The sequence below is a fragment of the Epinephelus fuscoguttatus genome, linkage group LG15, assembly GCF_011397635.1.
Source record: "Epinephelus fuscoguttatus linkage group LG15, E.fuscoguttatus.final_Chr_v1".
Classification (NCBI taxonomy): Eukaryota; Metazoa; Chordata; class Actinopteri; order Perciformes; family Serranidae; genus Epinephelus; species Epinephelus fuscoguttatus.
In genome coordinates, this window is record NC_064766.1 from 20,536,305 (window position 1) to 20,553,212 (window position 16,908).

General features: G+C 39.2%; 2 protein-coding genes across 4 annotated transcripts in view; both read right to left on the reverse strand.

Annotated features, from left to right (window-relative positions):
- Window positions 1-21: 21 nt before the first annotated feature.
- On the reverse strand, window positions 22-2,906 carry LOC125901921 (protein THEM6-like). The gene is made up of 3 exons (XM_049597939.1): window positions 2,812-2,906; window positions 733-1,240; window positions 22-647 (listed from the first exon to the last, which is right to left on the reverse strand). Exons 2-3 carry the CDS (start codon window positions 1,234-1,236, stop codon window positions 540-542), a joined length of 612 nt encoding a protein of 203 aa, XP_049453896.1. The 5' UTR covers window positions 1,237-1,240; window positions 2,812-2,906; the 3' UTR covers window positions 22-539.
- A 1,112-nt stretch (window positions 2,907-4,018) lies between these two features.
- The window catches only part of LOC125902151 (uncharacterized), a 31,016-nt gene continuing 18,126 nt past the window's right edge, over window positions 4,019-16,908 (reverse strand). For all 3 annotated transcript variants that reach the window (XM_049598307.1, XM_049598308.1, XM_049598306.1), the window contains exons 12-25: window positions 14,966-15,108; window positions 14,436-14,547; window positions 11,617-11,680; window positions 11,142-11,345; window positions 10,899-11,044; window positions 10,600-10,718; window positions 8,219-8,340; window positions 7,987-8,084; window positions 7,287-7,411; window positions 5,556-5,680; window positions 5,272-5,417; window positions 4,945-5,047; window positions 4,691-4,827; window positions 4,019-4,549 (exon numbers count right to left, since the gene is read on the reverse strand). In XM_049598307.1, coding sequence (XP_049454264.1) covers window positions 4,396-4,549; window positions 4,691-4,827; window positions 4,945-5,047; window positions 5,272-5,417; window positions 5,556-5,680; window positions 7,287-7,411; window positions 7,987-8,084; window positions 8,219-8,340; window positions 10,600-10,718; window positions 10,899-11,044; window positions 11,142-11,345; window positions 11,617-11,680; window positions 14,436-14,547; window positions 14,966-15,108 — 1,798 coding nt within the window. In that variant the 3' untranslated portion in view covers window positions 4,019-4,395. The remainder of the gene's footprint in view (window positions 4,550-4,690; window positions 4,828-4,944; window positions 5,048-5,271; window positions 5,418-5,555; window positions 5,681-7,286; window positions 7,412-7,986; window positions 8,085-8,218; window positions 8,341-10,599; window positions 10,719-10,898; window positions 11,045-11,141; window positions 11,346-11,616; window positions 11,681-14,435; window positions 14,548-14,965; window positions 15,109-16,908) is intronic.

Sequence of the window (16,908 nt, forward strand, 5' to 3'; positions counted from 1 at the left end):
ATTGTGGAGACATCTACTAAATTAAAGTTTTAATCATTTAATAATTCTTCTTTTTGGGGTCAAAACTATTTCAAATGTAAATAATACATCTGGTTTCTAATTAATACAATTTTTATCTCTGTTAAAGTAGCCATTACTTAGGGAAAGAAGAAACACATTAATATAACAGGTTATAAGCAGGTTTCTGGTACCTTACAATGTTCACTGAGACCTGTTGGATTCTTCCCTGCGAGTGCATCAATATGATTTTAAATTCATTTTTATTTATTGCTGCCATAATACACAAAGATACACTTTATACAATCATATTACTTTATTATTACTGAGTCAGTAATCACATGTTAGCCTCTCCAAACAATCTGGTGTGCTTATTCTTCCAGTGTTGACATAAGTCTAAGGAAAGCTTGTTTTCACAACTGTAGGCACAAGTGTGGTTGAATCCATGTAATTGTAAACAAAAGAAAAATGTCTTTTTAACCCTGAGATGGTAAATTAGCTTTCTTGCAAAGAGCCAGCCGTAAAGCTGCCCGTGCAATGTCTCATTTGTTCTTCTCATCTAGTCCGTTCTCGGCTCTGAGGGCCTGGCTGCTGGCAGAGATGAAGTTGACCCAGTGCTGAAGGTCCTCTGGAAACTCAGGGCACTCCACCTGCAGGGAGCACACTGTACACTCAGTGCTCTTCAGTTATTAAAGGTGACATATTTGCATGTGTGTTTATTCATTTGTTCCTTACCTTTCGCTTACACAGGTGCTGCATGATCTTGTCCGGGCTGCTGCGTATGACGCTCTGCTTGCAATACATGACGGCACACACCAGCCCATCTTTTGTTGACACAAATCTCTGCTCCAGGAAAAAGGCTTTGTCATCCCAAGTGACGATGCGACTCCGCAGCTCGTACCCCTCACCTATACACAGGGCCCTGCGGTAACGGATGGTGGTGGCCCCCACTACCATCGAAGCTTTGAGTGCTCGCAGCGCCTTGAACACGCCGTTACGCATGTACAGAGAGAAGCGGGCAAAGTCACACTCTCGGAGGTAACGAGCATTGTTCATGTGGCACATGTCGATGTCATTGGTAGTGACCCGGCCGGTACGAGTCTGCTCTGCGGTGACATCCCAGACTGGGGGCTGGAACCAGGCCCTGATGATCACAGCAGCTGCCCTGAGGAAGTACCACACATCGAAAGTGCAGAAGATAGCCAGCAAGATGGCGAGCACCCACAGCACCCACCACATCTCCCTGGAGAAAGGAACACAAGCAGAGGAAGTTAGGGGGTCACTGTGATGTGAAGGTGGGATGTAACTGAAGAAGCTGAGCTGAGGTAGCTATATGATGGTTATGGTGTTTGATTCAAGTTATCTGACAATCAAAAAATCCATTTTATAAGAAGCAGAAGTAAAAGTGAATGTTAATGATTTATGTAACAGCTTTCTCTCATCATAATCCCACCTTCCATAAAAGAAAATGACAAAGTAAGAATTTACTTCTTCCCTCCCACGCTGAGCTACACGTTTTGTTACTTGCTCACAATGCCCTGAAAAAGGCACACTCTGTATGAACAAAAGTTTTTATACTGCCAATGCTGAAAAAAAGACTGATTGGGCTTTCCTGCAAATTTACACAATTCCTATTTAAAAAGGGCTTGTGGGAGACGAAAGACGAAATAAATCATTACAAAGGGTTACCTTAAACTTTTGAACAGCAATATATTTCCCGCAACCAACAAGCATGTTCCTGGTACCTTACACTTGCAAGGGACTGGTCCCTGCTCTAGAGAGAACGGGGCCTCAAACCACTCTCTCTACGGCCCCCCGCACCCCGTGGACCTCAGTGCGACTGCACTGCCTATATTTACGCCCCTGGCTGCATGTTGTGGCTTTTATTAGTTCCCGACGTATTGCAGGTCTAAGTGAAGATTCTCCAGGAAACTGACATGTCTGCACCTCTCAGTCTTATGAGAAGGATTCAGTTGTCCAAATTTGTCTCAGCACTTCTGTCTTTTATTAACAGTGTTAAACATATTATTAATATTCTGAATGGTTCAAAAGCAGGAATAGCAAACAGATCATAATGATTAATGTTTATAATGGCCAATTATTATAAGAGGATTAATTCTCACCCTTTTTTATGCAGGCATTTAATGTTTCTGACAGAAGTGGCATAGCAGGAAAGTATAGTGTTTCACCACTTAAACATGTAGTGTGTTGGTGCATTACACTACAGATAGCAGATCCACTGAGATTCAGTGTGACCGTTTCAGAACCAGTTTCAGTGTTAACATTTCTGCGAACAGCTTTGACTTAAACTTTTGTGTGAACAGGTTCTGCAGGAAAGACAGGCGCTGGCTCAACTTGTCAAAGCATGATCAGTTAGGAGTCAATGAAAAGATTACCACATTTAACAACAGTGTAGACACTAACTTCATCCAGTAAAGTTGGTGTTATAAATGCTATGCTACTTCTGAGATAAATGCTAGCTACATAAATCGTAATTAATTAATGAACTAAATAAATCAGTGCAGTGACCGCAGAGCGAGTGAACACGAAGTTACTTCAGTGTAAACGGCGCTACAGTTCAAGAGTAATTCTTTGTCAGAAAAATCATTCACAAGAATTTAAATCAATGCTGTAACATTTTATGATTTTATATTTAAGCTAACGTTAGTATAAACGCTGACAGCTCTGGAGTAAAACTACCTACTGACGTAGTAAGGATAGTTTTCAGTCTAACTTTACGGTGAACGTAAACAAATTGACAAAGTAAACATACTAACAGTTTAAACTTTTAGTAGTAAACTAATAAAAACTCACCTGCTGTCTGGTTGCTCCTGTTTCCACTCAAACAGCCGAGTCCACAGCTTTCAGTCCTGCACTGTCCAACAGCATGGAGTCAAACCGGAAAGTTTAGGCACGCATTTACAAAGCACTTCCGACTTGACCCTTCAAAATAAAAGCATAACTGACGCCAGCGTTTCGACGTTTAATCAGTAACAAAGCGGACGAACTCGTGTAATGGGGTTTATCTGTTAATATATCAGTTTGTAATGTTTTAAAATTGCCCCCTTATATCATGTGTAGTTCTGAAATGCAATTAATACATTTTTGTTAATGCACGGAAATTTAATTTGAAAACAAGAGTGACCCATTTCCTCACTTGTTTGGTGCCCGGGCGTGACGTAGAACCAGACTGTATAAATAAGGAGAATAAGAGTAGACGTGGGTAGTGCTATTATCATTATTATCATCATCATTAAAAAGAATAATATTACTACTAATAATAATACTAAATAATATTAAAAAAAAAAAAAAAAAATTTCACCCAAGCCACTTACTGTAGACAAATGTAGGTGACAGCTGTAGCCTTATATCTGAGTAATGACTGACTACATGAGTCTTGGTGAGTCCCTATTTTGTCATTTTTGGAAAAGAATAATCAAATTTATGTCAGTTTTAAAGCTTTTACCCATATTTTTGTCCTCAGCAGTGTTATCAGTAAGAAGTTGGTGTTTTTCAGTTACATAATGACCTTTTTGATGATCACATCATTCCATCTATCCCCCAAAACAGTTTTAATGGTTTTAATTTTGTAAACTCTACAAACTGTCACATGCAAATTATAACTGTATGCAAATTGTGTACCGTATATGAAATGTTGAAACACTTAATATAAAGAGATATACAATTATTTAAAATGTGCTCAGTTTTGCTGAGAATCACTGTCTTTAATAGTCTTTGCTTCTAAGTACTGAGCTTGTATGGGGCTTTCTTTTATATGCCATGAACATGCCAGGGACTGCAGATGGAAATTAGCCTGTATGACTAAATCAGGCACATTTACATAACAGATCCAAGTGTGCATTTTAATTAATGTGCATTGTCCCTTACTCCTTTCTTAAATTAAAAAAAAAAAAAAAAACAGGTGAAAAATATTAGTTTCTCCATTCACGCACACAGACTCGGCTCGGGGAAAAAAACAAAAACAAATGTTTCTGCAAATTTGAAAATGATGAAAAAAATGTCTCAATCACTCTCATGCTTTATTCTCTTGTGATCACTATTAAAACAAATACAATGAATTTACACTTTGATTTACCAAACTTCAAAAAAGTTATTTCAGATTTTCCATGCAATATATTTAACTGTTAAAACAGTGACTAAGAAAACAGGACAAAATGGAAAAAGCACCCTGAACAATCTAAAGTTAAGAGCAAGAATGAACTCCAAACACAAGTGTCTCAACAGAGGAAACAAATAACTGCTCATGTAAAGAAGTGACGATGAGGCAGGAGTGAAATAATTACAACAACACACACTAATTGCCCCTAACTAACAGGATAATGTGTTAATATGAATTAACTTGTACAGAATAATATAAAATGCAGCTGGTTATTTTTGTCATGTGAACCTGATGTCCAAATACTCAGTTGTAGTGTCGATCTGGATTTGCCGAGAACGATGATCCATCACCATTTTCTTCATAGTCTGGTCCGCCATGATGTCACTCATTTCAAGCTCATGTCCCGGGCCGGCCGTCGGGTCGTACTGGTGTCTGCAAGTACAGTCAACTCATTATGCTAACTTTACATTAAAAGACGAGTTCATGTGCAACCGTGTAGTTTCTTAACAACTGTCAGTCACTAAGGTAATCACACCTCACTTAATTAGTGTCAGCAGTAGTAAATAAACTCACTGCTTCAGGTGCTCCTCGATGGCCTTGCGTTCATACACAGTGCCATACACTGTTTTCACAGGATCGACAAACATCTTCTTGGTGAGCGGACAGATCAGATGTTGGGGTATAAACTGAGGCACAGTCTCCACCAGTTTCTTTAAATAAAAACAAAAACAGTACAAAACAATATGGTGAGTAAAACCTGTACGGCACTAAACTGTAAGAATAAAAGTGATGACCAGCACACATTTAATATAAAGGAACTCATTTACTTTCTCCATGTCATCCATTGCGATTCCTGCGTTCTCCTCTGTATGTTTCTCAGCTTCTCGTTCATACGTCTTGCGGCTTGTCAGAAATTCTTCTGCCAAAATGCTTTGAAAGAAAAAAAGGGAGTCAAATGGGAGTCAAGTGTCTGCTCTGCAATGCTGAATCAACACCTCTGTGACGGATTTTTACTGTGCCTAACATTTTGAATAAACAGAACAAAGTGAAAATGGGTTAAAAATATCCTCAACGTAAGAAATATCTCTTGGTGAAAATGCCCTTTAGTGCCCATAACAGTTACATATTTATGACCGAATGTGTATATATGTCACCTGTCCAGTGGATCATCAGGCTCAGGGATGATGAGCAGTCCATACACAGCTTCCAGGATCTCCCTCATGGTGATGTGAGCGTTGTAGTTCCGGTCGAATATGTTGTGGCAGATGCGGCCAACGCTGTTGACATTGCAGTGGTACACCTGTCATTGTGTTAAGAAAACACACACACATTCTGGACAGACAACATTACTTTATCGGTGATGAACAACCACACTGTATGTCTACATTTTACAACAGAAACACAGAGACTTGTCATTCATTTGTATTTGGCAGGATACAGGTGTGACAAAGCGCACGACTGGAGGCTTCGCTGGGTAGTCTGGACCAAACTGGCAGTACAGCTCAAACACTCCTTTCTTATACGGTGTGTCAGGAGGGCCTTGCATTAGGATCCTCCAGAACCCTGAAACGTTAAGAAACTAGAATTACCTCCGTGTGTATATATGCCTCAGCCAACCTGTCAAGTTGCAGTTTATATCCTTCTCGGTCCTGACTAATATGCTGTGAAGACTTTGAAGAATTAAATGAAATGTATTATGTGTATTTCTCGTGAAAGGTCGACGCTTCACACATAGGGCTGCCCCTGAAAGTCGGAGAAGTCTAGCAGTTTTTTTGCTAGTCAGTGTGCTGTGCAGTGAACTTCTAAGGATGTTTTGGTCCCCAGATTTTGCTGCAGAGTGAGCACTCTTGACTTTCATGCTACTCTTTGGTACAGGGAACTGCTGACAAGCCTGCAGCAGCACAGAGGTAGAGAGGCTCTGCACCGTAAAGCTCAGAGACATTATTTTCTCTCTTCTGCTTTTAAATGGTCAGTTTACAGCTCACAGTAACTTACAACACAGTCTCTGGCTTTTGTTTGATATCTAGTGTCGGCAAAAAATGCTGTTGCACATTTCCGATCTGTCGTTAGCTTGTTTACCATATTACGCTAATATCGCGCTCTCACAGAACGTCCCGCTGAGCCCCATTCAAACTTTAAAACTTAATATGATGTGTTTTGTACGGTCACAGCGGCCTTTGACCGCCAAAATGAATGAATGCACCTGCTCATTGTTTTCACCTGTTGGACAGAGTGTATCACGGGGCTCTGAGATTCATTACGAACTGTGCTTCTCTCACTCATCACTGTGTTCTCTCAGGAAAGTAAACTTATCTGCTTGTCGCCTCAGTCACTGGTATATCTTCATTTACAAAGCAATTTTGGGCAGACATCCTTCTTATTTAAGTTCACCATTAACCTGGAAACAAGGAAGTCACAATCTCCGCTACATGGACATTTTGAAACTGGTTGTTTCCAAAGATAACGATTGAATTAGGAAAGAAATCTTTTAGGTTTTCAGCTCCTGATGTTTGGAACAAGCTTCAGTCTGAACTACACTTAGATACACTGATTCCTTTGACTGATTTTAAAGAGAGAGTGAAATCCATGGAGTCTAGGCTTTCAGTCTGTAAATGTTCTATCTGACTGTATGAGGGTTTGTTCTGTTTGTAAATGTTTTTCTAATTACTGTCAACTGCAACTATGTGACTGTATCGCTGCTGTCTTGGCGAGGTCTCCCTTGAAAAAGAGATCCCCAATCTCAATGGGACTAACCTGGTTAAATAAAGGTTAAACAAAAAAAATCTAAACAGTTCATCCTTTAGTGCAAGAGGATGTTTTTCGACAAATTTAAAGAAATTCCTCAAGAGATTCCTGAGACATCGTGTTCATGAGAATGGGATGGATACAACCTGAAAATATAACATGTGTTGCTATTTAAAGCTACATATTTACATGGATAAAAAAAACTGTACCTGAAAACAAGAAATGCTGCTTATTGTGAATCCCAGTTTACATTGTGTACATACTGCGCACAAAATATACAATGTTACATAGCTAAAACTAAACTTTGTGCCATTTGTGTGCCCCAGAAAAAAATGCAAATGCACACACAAACAAAATCCCCCCCCCAAAAAAACCCCAAACAAACAAACAACATTACACTGAAATGAGAGGACATGCCACTTACTGAAGTCTGACTCTGATGGAAAGACCCTGAAGAAGGGATGTGGGTTACAGTGAAGGCTCCTCAGCTCCTCCAGGACACGTTTGTCATTATACCAATTCCCACCCTTTATCTTCTTTTTCAGAGCACTATTCAGAAAGATTATTAGTGCTTTAAAGTTATTACAAACACTCTAAAATATATTAAAAGTAAGTAAATATTATAGCAAAGTATATACAGTAAAAAATATATTATTATAATCATCATGGTTTTGAATTTATAGGTCTAAGAGTACAGCCTTACAGATAATGGCTTGGCTGTAAACTCAAACCCCGATGACACACAAAGCATTTTGCAGGTTGCAAAACGGCAAAAACGGCAGGCCCCTAGAGCGCAGAAACACAAGGCGCATAGCAACTCAAAAAAAGCTAGCGAAAAGCTCAATTCTCATTAAAAACATTTACAGGAAGCCGCCTCCAGCTGCTAAAATGCTTTGTGTGATGGGGGCCTTAGTCTGGTTTTGTTTACATTGATCATCAGCATTATTTTTTGCAAACATTGTCAGTGTAAAGATGCCTCTCACTTTGTCAGCCCATTCTCTGCACTCTAAATCAAAAGGTATGACAGCAGGTGAAAAGCGGTCACCAGTTGGATATGGTTATAGTAACTTTACCTGACCAGTTTTATTATCAGCCTCTATGGGACTGTTGCTTCCATCACTCACCACTCTGTCACTGTCACTTTGCTGTTTATCTGGCTTGGCAAGGACGTCTCTGGACAGTCGTCATACCCATGAGTAGTAAAGATGCTTGCCAAACAACGCTATAAAATGACAGCAACAAATTAATTAGCATATCCCACAATGTGCAAAGGTTATACCTGGCTTAAACAGTAATGCAATTCATTTTCATATCACATCTAACAGAATGGTAGACAAATAATCTAAAGTAACTAACCCGACTGATGGAAGACGGATCAAGTGTGTCCTTGAGTTTCCTCTGCTCCAAAGACAGAACTGTCTCAATCTCAAAGAGCTTCAGACCCTCTTTGGTTGTCTGTGGTTTGAAGCAGCAGCCACCTGGAAGCAACGTGGATGTGCAGTGGAGAAAATATTAAGTGTCTGAGTAGAGATCTGTTAGAGTACACATCCATGTCCATCAAAACAAACATGTTTTTGAGTTACAATACCGTTTCCTACTTTACAAGATGCGGACTATAACACAAGAGCTAAAAAAACACAGATGCACACACCTAAACTAAGCACAAAAAGTAAGGAAATTTGTGTTTGGTAGATTATTTCTTTGTTGTAACAATGCTTCTTGGCAATAAATCTTATATCATTGGAAAGCCTGTTTATTTCCCTTTTAAATGGTGCCACATTTGTAAGGAACATGCATTTGTGGGATGAGCAGCAGAGCTGAGTATGTGGGTTGCACCCATGAAAAATTTGCCAAATTTTCTCTGCCAATGCCGAACAGCTTTTTTTCCCCTGCTGACTCTTGTTTGGCATTGTTTGGTGGATTGGATGATTGAAGTCTGAAGAAATGAGACCTATTGGCAATTTAACAATTTATTCATTTAACAAACAGGAGCCTCAGTAGCGTGTGGAAGAACCATACACAGCCACAACAGCCTGGCACCTCCTCATGCTGGTCACACACTGCTGTGGGATGGCATCCTATTCTTCAACCAGCTTTTGTCGCAAGTCAGCCAATGTGGTTGTGTTGCTCACTCTGGCACAAACAACACGCCTAAGCTGATCCCACAGGTGTTCAATGGGGTTGAGGTCAGTACTGTTGGCGGGCCATCCCATCCTTCCCACTCCCAAATTGCGGAGGTAGTCTCTGATAAACCCCGCTCTGTGGGGGCAAGCGTTGTCATCTTGGAGAACAGAATTCTTGACAGTGGAGATATGGGATTGCCACTGGTTGCAGAATTTCATCTCGATATCTCTCTGCTTTGAGATTGGCTCCAATGATGACAAGCCTCGTTTTTCCAGTGAGGGAGATGCCGCCCACACCATCCCACTGCCTCCACCAAATGATGTTACTATGACAGGATGTCAGCACCTGGGGGTACCAGAAGCTCAAAACCAGAGTCAATAGCAACAGCGAAAAAAAAACTGTTTGGCAATGGCAGAGAAAATTTGGAAAATTTTTCTTGAGCGCAACCCACATACTCAACTCTGCTGCTCATCCCACAAATGCATGTTCCTTACAAATGTGGCAACATTTAAAAAGGAAATAAACAGGCTTTCCAATGGTATAAGATTTATTGCCAAGAGATATTGTAACAACAAAGAAATAATCAAATAATCTACCAAACACAAATTTCCTTACTTTTTGTGCTTAGTTTAGATATGCTCTCTACCAGCTCTGTAAAGGAAACATCACTTTCAGACTTTCAGTCAAGAACTATAGTGGGCCTCCAGGTGACAAGCTAAAATGTTACAACAGTAGTTAGAGTTATCTGATGTCAACAAGACTTTACGTCTGTGATTTGGATGAAATAATTCATTCATACATTCATTTTCAATAAACACTTACCCTGTTAGGAGTCGCCAGGGGGCTGGAGCCTAACCCAGCTGACACTGGGCGAGAGGCAGGGTCCTCCCTGACTATCACAGGGCTGACACGGAGACAGACAACCATTCACACTCACATTCACACCTACAGGCAATTTAGAGTCACCAATTAACCAGCATGTCTTTGGACTGTGGGAGGAAGCCGCAGTACCCGGAGAAAGCCCATGCTGACATGGGGAAAACATGCAAACTCCGCATAAAAGGGCTCCTCCACCCCAGTCTTCGAATCCCCCAACCTGGGTTTGAACCAGGAACCCTCTTGCTGTGAGGTGACAATGCTAACAACTGCACCACTGTGCAAATGAAATGAGATCTTTTGAATTTTCAGTTTCTTCATGACCCTAAAAGTCAGTCATAGATAATTATGTACAGTACCCCTTATGGCATCATTTTTTTCATTCCTGACCAATGATTTAATAAGTACATTACAGGGATTCAATAAAAGGTCCAGTATGTATGATTTAAGGGCATCTAGTGGCAGAGACTGTATATAATATTCATAATTATGTTTTTTTTAGTTTATAATCACATGAAAATATGAATTATTGTGTTGACGTAAATTATTCTACAATAGCCCAGAATGGACAAATCAAACACTGGCTCAAGATAGGGCCAACCACATTTTTGCATCTACCACCATACTTCTCCCACACGCTTGGCACATGGGAGAAGTTTTAGTTCTATAATCTCACCTCTAGATGTCACTAAAGCCTACACACTAAATCTGTGAGGGATAAGTCTTTGTTGCCATACCGGTTGCATTGCTGATTCCATGCAGCATATTGTTCTCCACGTTTCCAAGAAGGATTGAATCCACAATGATGTTAGATTTCAGCAGTTTGGCTGTAACAACATCTGGCTCTATTGAGGATCTGTGGAAAGAATTGAGATGATCACATCAGCTCACTTAAAAAAATCAGAATCTTTAGTTGATATTTTCAAGTCACTGTTACTTTTTGTTTTACTTCTCACAGTATGCACATTCAATTCATGTACTAACAGGTCAAGTAGATGAGGTACCGTAAGTGATCATAACAGAAAAATAAATGTACCCAGAATCATTTCCATCAGTGAGACAGATGATGCGAAGTCTGCACTCTGGGAACCTCGTCTTGACCTTTTCTAACTCAATCGCCCCACGTCGCAGGGCGTCGTACAGCAGAGTACATCCACTTGCCTCAATGTTGCGTACATGTTCCTACAAATGTAAAAGGAGGTTAATTATCACATTAAGGCCAGCTGTAAATTTTTCTACAATAAAGGAAAGATAGCACAGATCAAACACTTGACTTTACCTTGAACTTCTCCAGATTTTCGGTAAACGTGTGGAGAATTTTCACCAGGGAGTCGAACTTCACGAGGCCGATGACGTGATAAAAATCATAAGCCATGGTCCTTGTTGCAAAGTTGTCAAAGAGCTCTTTTACAACGTCAATCTTCTTTATTCCTGCACTTCCATAGCACTCTTCTTCCATGGAGGAGCTTGTGTCGATCAGCACCTATTAAAAATTCAAGTCACAAATAATATTGTAAGTGTGTCCTATTGTTACTTTGTTGAAAAAAGTCTTTACATACATTTTTAAATGGCTTATTAAGAGCATATGATGTGCAATGCTTCCATAGTAATCCATTCTTTAACATGCATTGTGTATCATTTGTGTGACATCATATGAAAACTATGTCAGGTACAGTAAACTAGTGGGAGGATAGCTCAGACAAAAACAAGCAAACAAACAAACAAACGGTCTAACATGAGACAGACAAACTTACCAATATGGCCTCTTTTGGAGTCCTGGTTGTGACAAATGTCCGGTCATCTCTTTGGTCACCAGTCCTGTGTTAAATATAACATTTAGAAAAATGGTGCTGTAAATTTTTACAGTATATAAAAGAAAACACAATAGCTGCAACATTGTGGCTCTATTCATTAGTGCACTTAACACAATTCATATAGTTTACTGCTGCTACATCTGTTCTCTATATTTCATGTGCCACTCATAACTGTGTTAAACAACAAGGGTTGACTGGCTCTTTGTTGTCTCTATTTGTGCAGGCGAAATACAAATTGCTATTGAAACTGTAGAAAAAAACCTATAGTACCTGTATGCTGTAGTATACAGAGACAATGATGCAAAAACACCAAGCAGGAGAAAAAGTGCGGCCTGCAGCAACTGCTCCGAGCTGGTGCAGTTTGGTTCTTTGGCGAAGTGCAGCCAAACTACAAGGCGGGGATAATTTATCTTTTAGTGGCAAATTGCAGCCAGAGAATATTTTTTTATTTTTTATTTTTTTAAATTTTATTTATTTATTTAGAGGACAGTGCACATTAATGAACATTGCTGTAAATGTGCCAGTGTTAGCCAAAGGCTAATTTTTAACTATAGTACTCCAGCATGATATATGATGAATACTCGCAACCAATCAGTAAACAGAGTCCTGTGACTCCTGAAACATGTTGACCTTTGTTACAAAGAATTTCTTCCCACCTGAAACACCTGAACACACCTCCTGACCACAGAAAAACTGAACTATTATGGCGATTATTATAGTATTTTATTCTATTTATTTAACCTTTATTTAAGCAAAAAATAATATTGACCTATTTTGCCGCAGCTTGGTGTGGTTTTGGCAAAAAAGATGCCCACAGAGGTGCAAATAAACATTACGCATTGTGGAGGATTTTGTAAACAACAGTCGGCAGGTCAGAAACTGCTTACATGCTCTGATGCAAATCTTCATTATAATATAACTGAACCAACTTTTAGACTGTTATTTAAAGATAGTATGTTGCAACTCATAATGTAATAATGGCTCATAATGTAATAACTCAAATGTAATAAAAGTTCATAATGTAATAATGGCTCATATTGTGAGAAAAAGTGTTGCATTATCATAATTTTTACATCTTAAAGGTGCAAATAAAGCAAACGGCATGGGTTTCAGCGCATAGTAAACGAAATTAGTGAAACCAAGAATTATTTAATCGTAATTGCATTCTCACATTTTATTATGTAAGATGTATAAAGTTGAGCCACTAGGTGGCACCCGTGTTAGGTATTTTGGGCCTTTGAGAATGCCATGCTCATTTCCACAGTCTGATTGTTGCAGGTAAGCAGTTGGTGGAAAGTTTAAATATTATGACGTATGAAGACTGCTGCATAAGTATTAGTAGGTTATACAGAGTGGCTGGACGTGATAGTGGCCTTGCGTCCAATATCAGGCAGCTCTTCAGCCAAAATGCCAGGTGGATTACAGCGTGGATTGTGACTAAACATATATCCTTTGGATGGGTCCATATTAAAGACATTCATTGGAAGAAGTAAAGTTTTCTTTAAAAAAAAAAAAAAAAAAAAAAATCCCATTCACTCATTAAGCCTTGATCTTAGTGAACACTGGCACAGTCACTGACAAATGGAGCCCCCTGGACTTGATTTTTGTTGGCAACTATAATTTATGGTTATGTATTATTTGTGCATATTGTTTAGTTAAATTAATTTGGACTTATGTTTTTACTTGGGTGTCCTGACAGGCTGTGTTTACATTTTAAGAACTTTTGAGCTGGTCCATTGTTATTACATGGTTCTAAAACACTCTTCTCATTCTTGCACAATTTCCAAAATAAAATAAATTGAATGAATATGTTACGCTGCTATCATGTATTTAACTTAAGTAGTAGGAAAACAATGCTTATTAAAAGTCTTTATTAAATTGGCATTAAGACCAGCAATAAAATAACAGCAACGTTTTGACTGGAAGGTCTTCACTAGGTTGTATGGAAGGAAAGAGAGTTCACTTACTTATTTGAAAAGACCAATCTTAAATGTGTTTTTATTGTAGAAGTTATTGTGTCCTGCATTTATTGTAGCAATAGTAAACAAAGGAAATGCTCTTTTAAACTACATGAACTACAGTCCCCCTCCTTCTTCCCTAATCCACCCTCTTCTCCAGCCGGCTTTTGAGTTGGTTACTGTTGCGTCACCTATAAACAAATCACAGTCAAACACAAACACAGACCTCTACCCTTAAGTGCACTCTCGTTGTCAGTGTGTGCAGTTTTGACCTAAAAATGATGATAATGCAACACTTTTCTCGCGATATGAGCCATTATTACATTATGAGCGGCGCTAGTAAGGCTCATAATGTAATAAGTTATTACATTACATTATGCACAAAGCTGTTATTACGTTATACGCTCACAATTTTATTACATTATAAGCCGATTATTACATTATGAACTTTTATTACATTTCTGTTATTACATTATGAAGCGTTATTACATTATGAGCCATTATTACATTATGAGTTGCTACATGGTATCCAAATTGATTATTTCTATAGAGATCATGCATGCATACAATTTTACAAATGTCTGATTCTAGAAAACATTTCACCGGATTTAATGTCATATTTATTTATCTAATATTTAACAATTTGAGCCTGGGAGCTAAAATGCAGGCACACAGTGATTACAGGCATCCAGCATCAGTCATCACAATGATTAACGTTCCCAATGCCTCCGTAAACAGGAATTTAAAAGAAAAAAGAAAGTATCTCCTCAGAGTGCTTCCCTGATGCTGGGAAACACTTACCTGGCTGCCAACACATTCACATCCACTGCTTTGTCTTCACCAGTCAAACAATCGAGCACTCTGATCATATCAGGGGATCCTTTTTCTTTATGCATACATACGCCAATGTTGTCTGACAAAGAGAAAAAAAAAAGACTAAATGAAATAATTTACATTATAAAGATTCCCACAAACATAGCCCTAAATATCAGAGGCAATATGGAAGACAATAGGAAGATCCTCTCAGACTGTTGCAAACATTTTTCTGCAGGGCCTATTAATATATAAAAATGCGTCATATCATGCGTTAATATTTTACACGTGTCAAACTAACTGCAGCTGTCAAATAAAAGTGTTGGTGTAAAAAGTATAATATTTCCCTTTAAAATGTCTTTCACACCCAGTGTATGGGCTTATACAGAAAACAATAGGTGCACATGTTGTGCATGTGCATCATACACTGCCATTGTGGCTTTCTTTCAAGCAAGCAATACCATTTGAAACATGTGCACAGTCATGAATGACCCATTCAGACTGATTTAATGACGTACCTTCACTTAGTAGAACAAGACGTGCATTAGAATGTCCTAGCTCCTTCAGATGTAGAGGTGGGGTCACATTCAGGCATTGATGGAGGGGAGATTTTAATTCTTCCATCATACCTTCAAAAGTCGTCTCCATTTTTATCTGAAAACTGAGATTAAGTTTTAGTTTGGTAGGCAATACTGTTGGTTTTTTGTTTTCCTTTTATCTTAGACTGTCATTTTGGTTGAGGGCCCTCTAACTCAGGGAGTGATTTTGAGGTTATCCCTCAAGAATAAGGGGGAAGTCCGGTTTTGTTTGTTCTTTGCATTTTTCTTCTTTTTATTGTTCCATTAAAAGGGAGTTTGCCAGGTCAGGGTAAGATGTATGATCATGTTGTTTTATTTATTGCCATATGCAAAGTGGACTGGTGAAAATAATTTATCTTAATGTAAACAGGGTTTTGAATCTAATAAAGAGGCGTAAGATACTGTCAGTTTTAAAAAAGGAAAAAGCTCAAATGGTGCTCCTCCAGGAGACACACTTGAGTCAGTCTGAGCATGCAAAATTGAAGGGAATGGGTTTCAACTATGTGTTCCCCTCCTCGGATAAGTCAGGCCATGAGAGGGGAGTAGCCACTCTTACTTCTAATACACTCAATTATGAACACATGTCAGTAAATAGTGATGAGGAAGGCAGATTTGTTAAGGTTACAGGGAAAATAGAAGGGATTGAATTAACAGTGATTAATGCATATATTCCTCCAGGGAGTGATTGGCCACTTTACAAATGTATATTTGATTTGATGGTTGACGCTCAGGGGCTGGTTGTATGTGGGAGAGATTTCAACATATGGCTAAACCACAACCTTGACTCCTCAGGAGTAACCAGTTCGAATAAAGCACTTACGAGGAAAGTTAAATCATACATGGAAGAAATGGGCATAATTGATGTGCAGAGGGAACTTCACCCAACAGGCAGAGACTACACTACACACTACACTACGACTACACATTATTCATTCCCACACGAGGTATATACAAGGATAGACTATTCCTTTATGTTTAATATTGATAGCTTTAAGATAAGAGACTATAATATTGGAACAATAGACTTGTCAGACCATTGACCCATCTCTATGTCTCTTTCTCCGGAAAGGGAAAAAAGCAAAATTCTTTGGAAATTACATTCACTCATACTTAACGATCCAATGATTCTATCCCACGGACCTATCCACCAGGGCTAGAATTTGCAGCACTCAGGACTGTAAAAGGACAAAAGTAGCACAATCGAGAACAGGATGCTTCAGGTTTGTCCTCGCAGCTGGCAGAAAGTAACATCAATAAAAGGCTTCAGAACTCATCAGGGAAAGAAGAAGTGTGTGGCAAAGAAAGGGCAGAGTAGCCACATTGATCAGTACTTCTTAAGAAGTCAGTCGGATGACTGAGGAGGAGGAGGAGGTAAGAGGGGATGCAGGTGACACTGAGGTCAGTATGCCAGTCAGAGAGAGAACCATGGAGCAAAAGCTTAGAGTTAGATGGCCTAAGGCAAATGAAAGTAAAGAATGGGTGATAGTTAATAGGGATTTGTCAGTAATCTTAAGCAGGCTTAGAGGAAATGCAATAGAAAAGTTAGAAAAGATGGGAGATATAATTTACTTATATGGTGCAGAGAGGTTTGGGGTGCATGAGAGAAAGAGGGGTGACAGGGCACAGTCAGGTAAGTCTAGGCAGCAGAGAGAAATAGAGAAGTTAGTTAAGGAAAGGAGACAGTTAAAGCAATGGAAAAAAAGCTACAGAGGTGCTGGCGTGGGCTAGCGACCCGCTCTCAGGCCGGGCCCCCAGCTGCAACTCAGACCATCAAGATGGACACTCAGCAGGACTAATACAATGTGGAGCCAGTGGTGAGTCTCCAGCCCTGTCGCCCCCATCAGCTACGGACACGCTTAATATTATTCCCAACAGAAAGTCTA